Below are 16,830 nucleotides of genomic sequence, written 5' to 3' on the forward strand. Positions count from 1 at the left end.
CTCATAGCCTGAGTTGCTTTGGGACGTTAAACCTTCATAAACCAATTATAAGTGTTGAACAAGAAATCTGGTTCTTTAAAATCGTAGGATGAGGCATTGACCCGTGTGGCTGTCTGTTGTGCAGGTGCCATTGTGATCATGGCTCTTGTGTTCATGGCTCCCTACTTCAAGTATATTCCCAAGGCCTCCCTGTCAGCCATCATCATCACGGCTGTCATCTTCATGGTGCACTACCAGGACATGCCAGCCATGTGGCGCACCAACCGTGAGTCCCGCTTTGTATGCCCAGTAACAGGCACTGCACTTGCGAGTTGAACTGTGTAGGTAACTGTGTTGGGCTTTCAACATGATTAGTACATCGCCATATTACACAGTGCTTGGCAAGTGCTCATTTCAAGATAACTTTGAAATCTGAACCATTCTTTCATGCAGCGATGGTTGGTATGCGATGCATTGGGCTGACATCTGTGAAACGGCTTGTCTGCATACTTGCAAATTATCCTAGCTGTTGTCACTAGCAAGTAAAATTTCTAAAAAGTCAAATCATTAGACCGGACCGTATAGCGAGTGGGACATTTAATTTAAAATGAAATACATGCAAAGCTAGGAACAACTGTTCAGATACTTTGCATTCTTTAATTTGGCATCGATAGTGGCAGTCACGTGATGGCTTGCACTTTTACATCGAACATGATGAGTGAACAGCAGATGTAAGTTCTTGCATGTTTTCCGATGCAGGAGTGGACCTGCTACCATTTGCAGCGACTTTCATCGTTTCCTTTGTCCTTGGTTTGGAGGTGAGTACTCTACTATCAATTTACTGTAGAAGTATATGAATATTGAAATTTTTATGTCAGACGGGAGTAGTTTCAAGAAAGTTGCTTCAGAAATTGAACTGAGGATTGAGTATTTTTTTTTTCCTCAAATTGATGGAAAGAATTGTGAAGAGTAATGAATGACAATGTGTGATTTCTGTCTTTGTGGTGGGTATGCTAGGTTGTAAATAGAGGTAAATGAAAGTGCCTTGGTTAGGATGGCATTTGAATGAGCAGTAAGTGAAAGGTGAAAGGTCAGTAATGTTTCTTGTCGTAAAATTGATAATGCTACCAAAATACTGTGCATGAGTAGATGTGTGTAGAAAGCTCAATTAGTTATGCAATAATGTTATAGAGGGAAAGAGTTTTAGTGTCGCTTGAGATTGCGAAAGGGAGTTCCGCTAAGCTTCATTTTGTTTTCATGGCACTAACGCAAATTCAGCAGGAGAACGCTCATCTTTAGGTAATTCTAATAGTCCTGAACATTAGGAGCAGGCCAGTAGTATTCGGTGACTTCAGGTGTTGGGATTTGGAATCAAATTGCAGGACTAATTGGGTTTCCATTCAAACTTTTGGATTTTAAAATGCTCAGCATTTGCTGGAATTAATTCGGTTCACATCTGTGGAGAATGTCCTAAAAGACAGAAGACAGCGTCAAGCCCCGGTTTGGCACAAAGCCTAAAATTAACAAATATGTATTTTTTGCAGTCACATGGATAACATTAGGAGGGCAAGAATATATTATTATGGCAGGGTCATCAGTGTATTGGTGCTGAAGGGTCGATACTTGCTGTTTGTAATTATGTCATGTGACCAGTGTTCCCTTTTGTTCGATTCGTGTATGGAGCAACTCGGCCACTAATGACTTTGCACTTTTGTTCCCTTTCCAGTACGGCATCATTGTTGGTGTCGTGATTTCTCTCGCCCTGCTGATGTATGAGCATGCCAGGCCACAGATCAAGGTTTCCAAAAAGCAGGTACTTTTCGCCTTTGGTTTCTGGCTGTATGCAATCATTTTGCTGTCCGTGGCTACGTCGTCACTTTAACTTTTGGGAAGTCCTTTTCTCTGAACTGCTTGCTTGGTCACACCAACTGGCATTTCTTCAAGTAATGTGTTTGGCTGCAGGAATTAGTTCTTGCATAACAGATAAATGTTGGCTGACGTTCACATTGTGGACTGTGACCCAAAAAAGGGGATAGCATTTGCAGGGAGATTATTGTGTTCATTGACATATAAAACAAATTTCTTTAGGTATCTGGGGAGCTAAAGTACTTTAGTAATTATATATTTGCACCTCTTCTGGATATATGAGCAAACAGTACTTGCAAATAAATTGATTACTTTGTTAAGTAAAAATAAGGGTACTTCTGCTTGCAACTAGTCAACTACTGGGAAAACACGTTATGTGTATTGTTGCAAAACATACCAGTTACTTTATGACTCTTAGTGAAGACACATGGTTAGATTAGCTGAGCATGACTAGTTTTGCTGCCTGAAGGTCGATGTATGGTCTTCTATGGACCATTTTGTCACTGAGAATTTTGTTTGTGTCGCTGATAAAGAGTGAAAATTAAGAGGTAGGATCTGATGCAGTCTGTAGGGCCATTAGTGTTTGGCAGTTATAGAAAAGTGCAGTAATGTGTAGTGGTATGACTGCACTTGAAGCATTCTTGTGCCCTTGAGAAAAGATATTTGTTTATTTCCAGACAATCTCTGGAATTCCATACGTCCTTGTGTCGCCTGACCGGACTGTGCTGTACCCGTCCTCTATGTACGCCACCAACAAGATCGCCAAGGCACTTTCTGAAACCAAGGACGGCTCCCCACGATTTATCGTTTATGACGGCATCCATATTAACGTCATAGACTATACAACTTGCATTGTAAGTTTATTCTGCTCCCTTGTCGAATGCAAAGCTGGTTAACCTTGTAAAAGGTGTACTTACCGTATTTATTCGAACCTAGGCCGATAGTTTTTTCAAAAAAACGAGATGTAGAACTCTTATGTCGGCTTAGATTCGAGGATTTCGTTTCGAGGTTTCGTATTCGTAAAATACGAATAAATGTAGCACGCAGGTGGCGCCCCCATAAAACGCCAACGAAAGACAGCACTGTAGCCGTTGCTATCCATAGCCGTTGCTATCCGTAGCCGATACTGATCAAAGCACACATGAGCACTGGCTGCCATTTTGGCCTTGTTCTGTTCTCGTGCGGTGGCGTGAGCACATTCGCAGCAGTGAAGTTTTCGTGCGTAGTTTTTATCACCAACACCATGGCACCAAACAGGCGGTGCCATTATAGTGCCGCCTTCAAGCGGAAAGTTATAGTCGCTGCAGAGCAGTCGTCAAATCTTCAAGCCGGGCGGGACTTCGGCGTGGATGAGAAGAATGTTCGCCGTTGGAGGGGGCAGCGTAACGAAATTTTTGCTTGCGCGGCAACGAGAACGGCTTTCACGGGCCCCAAGAAAGGCCGCCATCCAGAAGTGGAGGTAGCTCTGGCCGAGTTTGTGGAGACGCAGAGGTCAACGGCACTTCCAGTGAACACGGAAGTGCTGCAAGCCAAAGCAAGAGAGCTGGCGAGAGAGCGAGGCGTCCCCCGGGAACTGTTCAAAGCCAGCCGGGGCTGGTTGCAGAAGTTCATGAAGCGCTTTGGCTTCAGCCTCCGACGTCGCACGTCCATTTGTCAAAAGCTGCCGGGCGACATCGAAGAGAAGCTGATCTCATTTCAGCGATTCGTAATAAAGAAGAGGATGGAGCACGGCTACGCTGTAGGACAAATGGGAAACGCTGACCAGACGCCGGTATGGTTTGACATGCCAGTGGCGTGCACCGTGAACGAAAAAGGTGCCAAGGAAGTGAAAGTGCGCTCGGCCGGATACGAAAAGCAGCGCATGACTGTAATGCTGGCCTGCACGGCGGATGGCCACAAGCTGCCGGCGTATATAATTTTTAAGAGGAAGACTCTACCAGCTCGGGAAGTGTTTCCAAGAAATGTGATCGTCCGCGCCAACGAAAATGGATGGATGGCGAGCGATATGGTTGAGCAGTGGATCAGAATGGTTTGGCAGCGGCGTCCAGGGGCCCTCTTGGCCAAACGTTCCCTCCTCGTCCTGGACTCTTACCGTGGACACCTCACTGACGGCATAAAAGCTGCGCTTTCCGAAGCCGGTACCGACGTCGCCATTATACCCGGCGGCATGACAGGCCAGCTGCAGCCTCTTGATGTGTGCCTCAATAAGCCTTTCAAGGATCGGCTGCGCAAGTACTACGTGGACTGGCTTAGTGAAGAGCGGCGCGAGCTTACACCAACAGGCCGAATAAAGCGCGCCTCACTGGGAGTTGTAGCCACTTGGATAGCTGCAGCCTGGGATGACATCCCAGAAAGCTTGGTTGCACGCTCATTCCGCAAGTGCTGCATCTCTAATGCACTTGATGGCAGTGAAGATAGTGCACTGTTCGAGGAGGCCAGCGATAAAGAAGTCAGCGATGATGATGACGAATGAGCGGGGGCTGATCCCGGGCTGGCGTTGCATATGTCTCCTCGCCCAACGCCGCCTCTCCTCTTCCTCTTCTCTCAAAGCTCCTTTGGCAGCTTTTTTTTTTCAACGGTCCCTCTCGGGGCCATCAATCACGCTTCGGCAGAGCATGCAGGCACGATGCTTCCCGCTGTGTCTCACTCGAGTTCCTCTCTCTACACCAAGTCGCCTATGCGCAGACACATGGTGCAGTCGTTTCGCGCCACGCACTTTCACGTGCGCGGCGACGTAAGAACAGTCGTGTCGCGTCATAAAAATAATTGTGATAATGAGGTATAAACAGTGTTGTTTTTTCGGCCGGCCTACAATCGAGGTAAGTTTTTTTTTTTCTGTGGCCTTCAACTTTCGGGTCTCGGCTTAGAATCGTGGCCGGCCTAGATTCGAGTAAATACGGTAGTTTCCAATGTAGCATAGTTTAGTTGAAGGAAAGTGTTGAATGTTTGGCACGATGATATTGTGGTTTTTCTTTCTGGCCACATTTCAGTGGAGATGATAAACAGTAATACAAAGATTCCAGATCTTAAAATGTTCAACAAACGATTACTTACCGTATTTACATGACTTTAAGCCGGCACCCCCCCCCCCCACATCACGCTTCTGAAAAAAGAAAAAAAAACTTGGAGGTTGTTTACGCTTGGCCTTTAATATTTGAACGTGATGGCACTATCCTGCGGCCTCCGCTTATCGCCAGCTGCTATCAGCTGCCGTGCACGGGCACATACCAAAACAAAAATGCATTAGTCACTGGACTACTCGTCCACACTTGTGCCATCGTCCTCACTAGTGCTGCCGTCGTGATCGCTGCTGTGGTCCCACAGCACGTCGTTCTAACGTCTTCGTCCAGCGAAATCTCGCACTTTGCAAGCAGCCACATCATGACATCGCGTAGAACAGCTGAAAATTTTTTCCTCGCTGCAGCTACCACACCTGTATCACCCGTTGCGAACGTCGAACTTGCGACCCGGCGGGCAGTTGTTCGTTTCTTTGACGTAAAGAATGACAGCCATCTTGAATTCAGCCATAAACGAGCGCCGGTCGCTTACTGGACCTGGAGCACAAGTGACGAATGATGAAGCACTACATTAAAAACTTATGAAACGCGGCTGGCAGTAGTCAAATGCGTCAGAGCCAAGGAGAAACTACGCGGGAGCTGCGTTGGCTCTTCCTTCGTCTACCGACACTCCCCAGCGCCGCTGTGGTTCTGAATGGTAGTGCCGCCACGATTGGAACAGCGGCCCTTCCATTAACTATTGACGCTCCCTTGAGCGCCAAGTGTGTGGTTGAAAGTAAACAAAAAAAAACTTGGGCGACGCCTATTAAGAGTAGAACGCAAATGAGTTATCAGGCCATCACCGCTTATTGGCAGCCTCAATCTACCGCCACATGTGGGGAGTGGGCTGATGCTGGTTTGCTACTTATCGACAGCCATTATCGGCAACCGTGTGCGGTGTGGGGTTGCCGCGATTCTGCGCGTTGGCATAGCAGCTGCTCAAGGCCAGCACCAAGAGTGATGCGACGAGCAGCAAAAATGCAACCACGCTGTAGCATGCCCGACATCTTGTTTGTCTCGCCTTTATTTATGATGCGATTCTTTGGTTTTGATTTTGAGTCAACCCCACTACTTCGGATTTTCAAAATTTGTAAAATAGGTCGACTTATGTAAACACGGTAACAAGTATTAGTGAAAAACCACTTTTTTTTTTCTTTGCTCTTGATTCTTTTCCACGGAATGGATGATCTCCACAAGACATTTTTAACTTCAGCGTAGAAGTAACGGCAGAATTTGTTCGTGTGAGCGAACCACTTGTTCCCCTTTGTGTTGGAGCTACTTGTACTGCTGAACCCCAGATTGTCAAATATGAACTCCGACTCATAAAAATAATTCTCTTAATCCCACTAGCCTGCAAAGCAAGGAATTGTATAGTGAGCACAGTAAGATTTTCTTAATGCAGCAGAGCAGTGCTTGCTAGTAGTGTAGTGGCAAGTTCATTGTCATGAAGCTTAGGTAAGATGTGGATACCAATACACTGACCACTAAATGTTTTATATTACCTAACTTGTTTCGATCTGTGGCCTTTGCTGTAGCTTCATGGCTGCATGGCTAAAGATAAAATGCATTCCTATCCATCTAAGAAGCTTAAAGGTTGGTCTTCTTTCATTTACAGGCTTTCAAGAGTCTCAGTGACAACTTTGCAAAGCAGCAGGCAACGTTGATCTACATTAATCTCAAGGTTTGTCAGTCTTGTCATTCAGTCTTGCGCTGCCTTTCTAAGCAAATAGGTGAGGCTGTGTCATCAAGTATCTGTTTGTTGTTGATATCTGACTTTGACATAGAGGTTGTACGACACATTTTTTAGGATGATGTGCCCAACTATGTACCCCTGCCTAATAACTGACTCTTTTCAGCAGTCGCCAAAGCACAAAGGACAGGCCTTGGTCGGGATTGAGATTTTCCTTTCAACTCCCTTTACAATTGCTTTTAATTCCCACTTTGAGTCCCTTTTTTTGACTCACCTTGTATACCTGCATTCATTGACATTTCTGTGTATGTTAAAGAACTTCAGGTGTTTGAGATTACTTTGGGGCTCTCTACTGTGCCATTTCTATAGCCTGGGTGTAGCTTTCATCTTCAAGTGTTTGATTTCGACCTTTTTTAAAAGTACTCGGAGTACAAATTAAAAGTGGTTTGTATTAGTTGATTACCACATTAGAATAACAGTCTACTTATACTGAAAAACGTTAGCTTTGGTAGTCACAGCTAGAAAGGATTAATTAAAAAATTAATTACTGGTATCGCCGCCAGCTTTTTCGCATGGATCTCTGAGGCTAGACTACACTGCCCTGCACTCCCAGATCTTGATTGCGGAGTCCTTTTCGGGGTAGATGTCATAGGTTCGATTCAAGTGGCGGAAAATTTTTTAATCCAACTTTCTCGGGAATAAATTTGCTTTGCTGCTAGACAAACAAAACATAGCCAGAAAGAGCGATCAAATCGATTTTTACTTTATACGAAAATTGGGTGAAGTTGTCGTCAGTGCCCCTTTGACAACACTGGTTTTATGTACACCTTCTGAGCTTTGTCGAGCTCAAAACTAAATACTTTTCTAGCAATTTTTTTAGCACTTTTTAATAGGCCATAAAATACTGACAGCTTAGTAATTCCTTTAGTAGTATTTATCCAAATTGGCACAAAAAATTGACTGTCTGGATGCCATTTTTTCCCCCCTCTGCGTTTCTTAACATGTCTTTCTTCTCCTTGCAGCCTTCTGTGGCTGACGCTTTGCAAGGAGCAGGCCCCACTGATTTTCACTGCTGCAAGTCTGATAAGGAGCTTGATTCTCTTATCTCTGGTGAGTTTCTCGATTCTGACACAAGCTTAAAAGGGTGTGTTGGATGGTATCACAATCTGTGCTTGTTTTGTGCGAAGGCCTCTTTGGTTTTTCTGAGCCTCTGTATGCTGTGTGGTCTTGTGTCGTCATGTGTGCTACCATGACATTTGCGTGCTTGTCTACTGCAGTGGGCTTTCTCCCGAGTAATTTTACAGTAAAGTGTGCAGTCAGCTTGGGAGTCCAGTTTGTGCATTGATGTTTATACAGGGCGTTTCACCGAAGACTTTACACAGTTTTTAAAAATAGGCTTTTTGAGTTAAAAGAGCTTTTTTTTTTTCCGGCACAGCATTGTCAGCGGTGTACTGCATCAGAATAGAGCTAAGACGTGCTAACTAGGAGGCTGTTTAAATAATATTGAATAGTTAACCTTTAACTATTACTGTTAGGCTCTTTAATTATTAAGAGGCGTTTATCCCACCGTAAGTAATATTCGTATCAGTTTTTAAAATTTCGAAAACTCAGTTACTGTCGACACGCTGTGGTTCAACAAATTTTTGCTATTTCGACGAGTTACGGCTACTGGAGGGGTTGCTTTGCCTTCAAGCACCTTAAAAGCGCATGTAATTTGGTGCAGTGTAGCCATAATTTGTTGGCCCACAGCGCCGTGGGTAACTGCGTTTTCGAAATACTAAAAACTGATTTGGCAGCACTTACAGGGGACTACACGCATTTCAGTAAATAAGGAGACTAACAGTAATAGTTAAGAAGTTGTCTACTCAGCATATATAGTTAGCCAGTCTATTTAGTTAGCACGTCTTACTTAGCACCGACATTTCTTATTATCGATATTACTAAGCACCGTAAGTAATATTGATAACAGTTTGCAGAATTTTTATAACACGGTTAACCTCGCTCCTGTGGCCCAAACAAATTTTGGCTACATTGCACCAAAATTTTGCAGGCAATGCAACCTCTCTACTGCGTGTAACTTGTCGAAATAGCCAAAATTTGTAGGGCCAGGGCACCAAGGGGAACTGCGGTTTCGAAATTCTGAAAACTTGTACCAATATTATTTATGGTGGGCGACACTCCTCCCAGTAATTAAGGGGCCTAACAGTTATAGGTAAAAAGTTAACTATTCAATATTAGTTACCCAGCCTGCTAGTTGGCACGTCTTAGCTCTTTTCTTTTATACCGCACTGCTGACCATGCTATGCCAAAATAAGAGCTCTTATAACTCAAAAAGCTTACTTTTAAAAATTGTTTAAAATCTTAGGTGAAACACCCTGTACATTTGAGTGGAATGGCATTGACTTAAAAATTCTGCATGCATTTTCAAAGCAGGCTGAGAATCACACAAACTCAAAGCAGGATTTTAAAAGTGAATGTTTATGCACGGGGCCAAATAGTTCTTAAGTTGTTTCTGAGCAACTGAACATTTTGTTTGTAAAAAACTTTTTTTTTTCAAGTAGACTACATGCACTTATTTGTAGGAAGGCGAATGAGTAGGACATGTGACCTTTTGAGGTGCGACTTGCAAATTGTAGTAATTGCTTTATTTTAAAGAGGGAAGCAGTGAACGAATAAAGTGGTTCTTGCTGACTAGAAAATAGGATGTTTATGAACATTGTGTGAGAGATTTGTAACATCGCAGAGAACTGCAAAAATGCAACGTTAATGGAACTACTTTGTTATGGAATGCACCGTAACTGATTTTTCTCATCAGTGCCTCTTGAGCATCCAAATTAGCCTCCATAACATTTGGTGGCAGCTTCTGCAGTCTTGTCTATTAGGTTTTTTTAACCAAGGAAAAGGAGCAGCACAAAAGCATGCAACCACACAAGAAGAAAGGACAAGACACAAGCGCTGTTTTACTGAACTATTAGCTTTGTTGCTTTAGTGAGTTTTACTGAACTATTCACTTTGTTGCTTGTAAAGCAAAGGTGCTCATCTAATGTATTAAGTTGCTCCACCTACTCTCATGAAGCATTGCTGCCTAGCTGCAAATTGAACTGGTGCATATATTTAGTTCTTTATTGAATTCTCAGGTCTATTGGCAATAGGGAGGAAAGTAGCTGCAGTGCTGTGTGAGAGAAAAAAATATGAATGCAGTAAATGGTAGCACGAAAACTAGCAAAGTAAAAGTGCCTCAGAAAATGTCAGCTATGACACTTGTGAAAAGATTGTGACCACTACTTCGACTGCAGAGCAAAAAAAGACAAAGGCTGATGCTTGAGGTGACTAACAGGATGTGCTCCGAGATTGTTTGGGCTGGGTTTCCGCTGTGCTGCTTGCTTTCAGCTGGGCGCTGCTTTGCTGACGGCATTTTTTTTCTTGTGCGTGCTTCTAAGCAACATGCTGGCTTGGGTGTGTGCGTGCGCTTTCAGCGGCTTGCTTTGACTCTGATCCCAATCCGGCTCGCTTGCGGGGAGACAGCCCTGGAGGCGAGGACTCCTCTAGCTGTGATGATGATGATGATTGCGACGACGATAGGAGCGAAACAGTTGCTTCCATGGCTGCCTGCCTCCCTGCGAGGGCTTGAAGCTGTCGCAGTTGGAGGCAGGGCAGCCGGCTATCGTGGCTACACGAGAGGTGCAGAGTTTGGAACACTGTGAGCTTGTAAGGACACTTTGCTCATCAAAAGCACGCCTGATTAGAAGACGAGGGTGCATGGAGGAAGAGGCATGCTTTGTGCATGTGGCTTGGGATGCTTAGGCTGATTGAGGCTGCATGTTGATGATCAAGTTGGCCGAATGAAGGAAAGGAGCCCCGACTGTGCTTCTGTTCTGCTGCTTTCTTTTTTTTTTTTTGCTTGTATCTCAGGTACCAAGAAGCTCGGGTGATTTTTTATTTTGTCGGTTTGATTAGGTGCTCATTTCGTTTACTTTAAAGTCCCTCACTTGTCAGGAGTAGTAGCTTTTGTACTTGAACTTAAACGTAGTACTAAGACTAGGAAGAGACAATACCTGACCGAAAATGTGCCACGAAATCAGAGAAGCAAATTATCACAGTTTGAAAAGTGCTATGGAGCTGTGCCACTGTGGTGAAAGTCTATGAAAAGAATTGATAATTGGTTTTGAGAAAAAGAAAGGTGCAGTAACTGTCTCAGTTCTCGGTGGACACCTCAACTGCAGTGAGGAAGGGGAGTAAGGTGGGAGTGAAAAAAGAGAGAGAGGGGTGCTGTAGGACCACTCTGGGATCTTTTAGTGTGCATTGGCTTTGCATAGCACAAGGGCACTTTTTGCATTTTGTCTCCATCAGAACAAATTCATGAAACTCAAACTTTTAGAGGGAGTATGTTGCATAGAATGAATGGTCATGAGGCAGAAATCTGTGCGTCATTGGCTTTCAGTTTGTTTACACTCGCAGTGATTTCTCCAGAGACTGCTGCTTCATAATCTCTGATAGAAAATAAAAAGCAGGTTTGTCATTAAGGAATAGAAACCTTGACTGCCGAGTAATCGTTCAGAGGACTACTCAGCATTACAATTTGTTTGCTTGCAAATGCATGACTTGTACTTCAATAATGGGGTGAGAAGTATAACCACACATAAACAAAACAAGCTGGAAAAGTTCTATTGAATCTTTTGAACCTATGAAAAGAAAGTTGCCCTGTATGAAAGTTTGAAGATGCCTTGGTAATAGAGGTGCACCTAATAGAATTAGCCTGCTGAGCATGACGAAACTAATTAAACTAAATAAAGTAAGTGTACAAGTTTGTAAGGGAGATTAACATCTAAAGAGGCATGCTATGTTTGCTGTCTGTTGTCAGTCATGAATGTCCTTACTGTGATATCTTCGTATAAGGCAAGAATTGACGCTTCACTGCTTGTCTGGCCGCTTCGCAGTTATAAGGAATGTAGAATCGCCATCGTCACCTGTAGCATCAGCCTAAACTTCAGTGAAGCAAATGTGTACAGGAGATTTGAAACTTTAGGAAAGCCAGGCATGAGCTGCCTTGTTTGCGTTCTGAAAAGATGAACTGAAATTTTTTCTTCGCTAGCAGCTCTTTGTTTTTTTACACTTGAAATTTAATGCTAATGTGCTAAGTGCAAGTTCTAGTTAGTGCAGTTACACTGGTGTAGTTTTGTTGCATGAGCATCGTGCAGCATGTGGTTTTAGTGCTCAGAAGGGAGTGCATGTGGGTTAGTTTTACTTTGATGATGATTTTACTAGTACTGCTTTCTCTTATGACTTACAAAATCAAGAGCGCATAGTTTTTGGACGTTTTCTTCTGCCATTGCTTTGACGTTCTCGTACTGTAACCTTTGTGAGCGAGGCTAGGAATGTATGCAGCTTTTTGCATAAATATGAATTCAGATGCATATGTCATAATTTGAGCAGATAACTAATCCTATAGAAAGTGCTTAATGTAGAATGCTCTTGATATCAAACCAGCAGCTGAAAAAAAACATGTCATTGAATTTGCGAGAGGTATTGAAATGCACTTAATAATTTTAAAGGGCTGTAAAAAATAAAGGCAAAAAAAAGGACAAAAAAAAAATAAAGGACAAGTTTGTATTGCTTGCACAACAGGGTATTTTAGATTCTTTTCTCCCCACTAAATTTCATCAGGGTGCCGGTGGATAGGGTCAGGTTGCCGTATAATCAAACGAGCATGGTTGTGAAATGATTGCCGTACACCTTAGCTTGATTTTCTTACTCAGAGAACCTCTATTGCCCCATGGTTTAGTACTGCACTACATTATTTACACAAAAAACTGTGTTCTTTTCTTTGTTCCGGCATCCTAGACTGCATGTCACAGTGGAAAGGTGTGTCTGGGACGTTTGGCAACGGTTCGACGACTGAGCATTCTCCTCAGGGTGCCTGGGGTGACCAGGCCACTAACTCAGTGCCTCCAAATGCCACTGATTCCTAAGACACTGCTGGAGTTTTGTAGGTGAACATTCCGCAGTACCTCAAGCAGCTTTTTTTTTTTTTTTTTCTTGAAGACCAGTTGTTTTAAAGCTGGGGACGCTTCTGGGATAGGGAACTGGACATGGAACGAGTCTATCCTGCGGCCAGGACTTTGGCCCCTGGTCCACGTGCAAGGTCTTCACCTGTGCCTTCTCTGCTGCCAAGAACGAACGTTGAGCGTTCAGTTCAGCTCGGTCCATTTCAGTTTATCTTGAGGACACATGGAAAAGCTTGCAGGCTAGAGGCTAGGAGCGAAACACGCTGTTCGTTGGGGGGGTTCCAAAGCCCCTGAAGGCGTGTACATTTCGGCACTCAAGTATGCAAAGGGACTGCTAAAAACTACCACAGCTATTATGGTCTGCGTGGCTGATAAGCCACATGTTGGCTTTTAACAATATTCGGGTAGTTGTTTGCCTGTGTGTGCAGCTGTTTGACGTAAGGAGTTTCGAGTCTGTGTAATTCATGTGTAATGTGCCTCGTACACAGGAATTCTGTTTGTGGTGGACGCAAGTTTCCATTGGCTGTACCGTTCTATACCTTTGGTTGGCAGTACTTGTAGGCAGTATCTAATGGTTTTTGTGCTGACGTATCCTTTGCCTATTCAGTAACACATTACTGTTTTTTAAAAAAAATACCCTCTTTGTTGCATCATTTTCCGAAGTGAATTCGACGTTTTGCCTTGGATGGCCCGGAGGAAATATCTTTCTGTCGTATTTAGTGTGCAGCTGTTGATGAAGCACCAGCGTTTTTATTGCTGGTCTAGCTCTTGGACTTTTCGTTGAGGCTACACACTGGCCGCACTTTTTATGTTTTACGTGGCTGAAGTGTTGTCCTGTTTTAAGGACAAACGCACCAGCATACTTGAACGCGCACAGCTGCTGCGACGTTTCCTGTGCCGAAGCTCAAGGGGGACCACCTAGTCATCAAACGCTGTTTACTTTCCTGCACAGGGCTTTTTCTTTTTTTTTCTTAAAGCCCTGAGCTGTGATCATATTGTTTGATTGCATTGTAAATATGTACATAGTGCCTTCACTAAGCCTAGGATGGCATCATGATGTAGAAAAGACATCTATGAAACTGTTGACTCAATTGGGCATCTGTTTTTATCAAGCTTGGCATACATCATGACGCAATTTTGTGTTGCCAGTGAGAGCCACAGCTTATTTTATAATGCTGGCAGTTTTGGCAAATGAACAAAATTCACTCAGTGACTTACTGTTCAAGGATTGGATGTTTACTTCTCATTAAATTGTGAAATTTATGAAAATGTCATTTGTGAAGCAGTTTGTCATACTATCATTGCAGTGATAATTCTATTTCTTTTTTTCACCCCAAAAGAAGGATTTTATTTTAGGTTTGGTGCTAGTACAAGTGTGAAGTATTGTTTCTTACTGTGAAACAGTTGCACTTTATAACATTACACTTGGAGAGCCAAGAAAGTGGTGCATTGTTAATGGGCGTTTATGTTGATTTTGCCTTTTTACGATTGCCAGGCTTGCTCAGATAGCCCTGTTTTATGTAGCTAATGCACATTCTTATGTTTATAGTTATCTAGTGTTGTATGACACTTGCAAAAGTGCTCATCATGGCACTGTAACTCTAAAATTAACTTCCATTCTGTGTATTTATGTTGTAGTTCCAAAATTTTAGTGTGTTAAGTATATTTGTGCTTATAATCATTCACTACAAAGCAAAGGAAAAGAGTTTGTGCTCTGTTTATGCAGTGCCAGTACATAGTTTGTCTAGTACTAGGCACCACTTTTCATTTCATTCAAGTTTATTTTTCGATAACCTGTCCTTAACTTTCATGGTTGAAATTGTTATTTGTTATGCCTGTCTCAAAAGACTGGTATTAATAGTTTTAGATCACACCTTGTCAGTTTCCTATGCTGTTTGTATCATTGCAGTGTTAGTACTTAGTACTAGTGCAAGTTGTGTGCAATTAGTGTTGGAAAAATGCACTGAAATTTTTGCTTTCTGTGCCTTTGTTAACAGCTGTGCTGTTCTTTTACTATTTGCTGATCTGTGTGTTAGTAAAAGTGATTGAACAGAGCTTAGCCCTTCGTGCTATGTGTGGAGGAACTTTTAACTAACAACAGTCTACTTACTATCAAAAATGGGCATGCAAAGTATTTTTTAACCGTGGGCTCAGCACTTGGCTCATGTGGTCTTGTTGTTCATGTTCACTCTGCTCAGCCGAAATTTCCTGTTGAACAGGCAACCTGTATGTTTCTGTGTGTTATAGCACATAGTTGTTCATGTGGACGTGGTATGTTATGCATGTCCATTAACAAATTTGTGTGAAGAGAACCGTAAAGAGAATATGAAACTAGGGCGATGGTCAATGTGGCCGCAATGGGGCAGCCTCAGTGTAGTGTGTTGCACTGTAAGAGGGTGCTTTCCAGCTGTTTCAGTGTCTGTGGTGGTGTGCCTCACTTTTTTATTTCTGCAGGGTTCTCACTGGCAAGCATAACAGTATGCTTTTCTGCCAAGAAGCTCACATAACTATCCTCGCAGACAACTGCTGACGTTAAGTATATTGGGCCAATGCAGTGCGTTTCACTGCTCATTTCTGGTACGATGATATTGCATATGACAATCTGTTTGGAGTACTCTATTGAGTATGCCTGCTAGTCTCTTGCTGTTCTTGAAGCAATAAAAGCAATATTTATGCACATGTGAGCAGTGTGAGTGCTTTGATAGCATGCAGTGATAAGAGTATTAATGAGTAAATTTGTGGCAAAACTTGCCTCTGGGACTTTTTTTCTCAACATGAAGTCTTAAAGTAAGTTGACTAGAGAAAAACAAAAGATGTCAGTGAAAAGCAGAGTGAAACTGACATTCATGCCGTTCTATTGTATACAGTTTCTTGGCTAGTGCAAGCCTTCTTCTGTAGGCCATGCCTCTGCAGCTTTTTGTAGGGTTCATGTGCATTCTTAATGTCTGCTGACAGACTGAAATGGCAATGAAGAACTGAGCAAAGCACTTGTATAGTTAATGTAGATTTCAATAAAGTCGTGTTTTAACTTTGATAGTCTTGCTGTTTGTATGAAGGTGGTCTTGCGAGCGAATAGGATGAAATGTCTCTGCACTGTACTATAACTGGCTAAATACAACGCTAGTATTTACAAACGCTGGCGTGTGCTGAAGGTGCTGGTACTTCAGTACTTATTTTGGAAAGCTCTTCACAACTGTGTTTTTGGCAGAGTTACTGTAGGGTGGGCAGTTATAACGGGCCCTGTCTGCACTGCTCATGTTTTTTAATCACTGAAGTACAAATACACATTAGTTAGATCATAAGAGTGGATTATGTGGCTATCCAGAATGATGCAGTTCATCAGGTATCAGTCAAAAAATATCCAGTGGTGGGTGTAAACACTGTTCTGCCTGTGTCCCTTTCTCTTGCCATATTCTTCTACGGCCTTTAGTCATCCCTCAGTGCCAGCAAAAACTGCTCATAGACGGCGCGATGTGCGCCTGGAGAACAGTGCCAGCTTTTCGTTGGAATATGCCTTGTTACGCCGTTGTCATAACTGTCCGTAATTTTTTTTAAAAACCCAGTCGAATAATTACAGTGTAGGTAAACACCCAATCAAATACATATCGAATAGTAAAAGATTGGAATCAAATACTCGATGCATGCGTGTGAAAACAACGCGTTAGCTGCAGCACTGAGGCACGGTGTCAAATCAGCCTTCCATACAACACACCCCCCTCTCTTAATCCATAGCGACCTCGACGCATTGTAATGCCCAGGTAGCACCGAACATTAGATGTATGAGAGTTGCAGTAATGTTGCATGTTCCACTGTAACAGTATATTAAGGCTAAAAATTTACGTGTGACATAAATTATCAAAAAATGCTATTTTAACATTTTAAACAAACCTTGTTTTAGTATGGTCCTCTAAATGTTACTATAATTTTAGTCATAACTATTAAACAACATTACAAATACATATCGAGCACTGAGTCCCAGAAATTTTCCTACTGTTCACACAGTAAAGACGGTTTTCAGCTGGCAGTACTTTGCAACCGCATCACTTAAATAGTACTCACCATAGATTGCATGCACACCCCCCCTATTTTTCAGAAAATTTTGGGCTATTACCCATTCACTACTATCACTCTTAGGATAACCCTCAGTAATGGGTGTATAAATGATGTCCGTGCGTAGGTAAGCAAATACGAGTTGCATGTTGAAGTGTTGCCCTCGTTATTGGTTCTTGCTAAG

General features: G+C 42.8%; 1 protein-coding gene across 17 annotated transcripts in view; it reads left to right on the forward strand.

Moving 5' to 3' along the window:
- LOC144100997 (sodium-independent sulfate anion transporter-like) overlaps window positions 1–15,273 on the forward strand; it is a 109,781-nt gene extending 94,508 nt beyond the window's left edge. For 8 of the 17 annotated variants that reach the window (XM_077633962.1, XM_077633960.1, XM_077633959.1 and 5 more), the window contains exons 13-20: window positions 125–265; window positions 739–797; window positions 1,706–1,792; window positions 2,523–2,699; window positions 6,517–6,582; window positions 7,614–7,701; window positions 10,068–10,299; window positions 12,433–15,273. In XM_077633962.1, coding sequence (XP_077490088.1) covers window positions 125–265; window positions 739–797; window positions 1,706–1,792; window positions 2,523–2,699; window positions 6,517–6,582; window positions 7,614–7,701; window positions 10,068–10,222 — 773 coding nt within the window. In that variant the 3' untranslated portion in view covers window positions 10,223–10,299; window positions 12,433–15,273. Of the gene's footprint in view, window positions 1–124; window positions 266–738; window positions 798–1,705; window positions 1,793–2,522; window positions 2,764–4,748; window positions 5,436–6,516; window positions 6,583–7,613; window positions 7,702–10,067; window positions 10,300–12,432 lie in introns of those variants that run through there. The other 9 variants (XM_077633966.1, XM_077633963.1, XM_077633961.1 and 6 more) reach the window with 2 other exon arrangements.
- The last annotated feature ends 1,557 nt before the right edge of the window (window positions 15,274–16,830 follow it).

Source organism: Amblyomma americanum, chromosome 8 (assembly GCF_052857255.1).
Source record: "Amblyomma americanum isolate KBUSLIRL-KWMA chromosome 8, ASM5285725v1, whole genome shotgun sequence".
In the NCBI taxonomy this organism is placed as follows: Eukaryota; Metazoa; Arthropoda; class Arachnida; order Ixodida; family Ixodidae; genus Amblyomma; species Amblyomma americanum.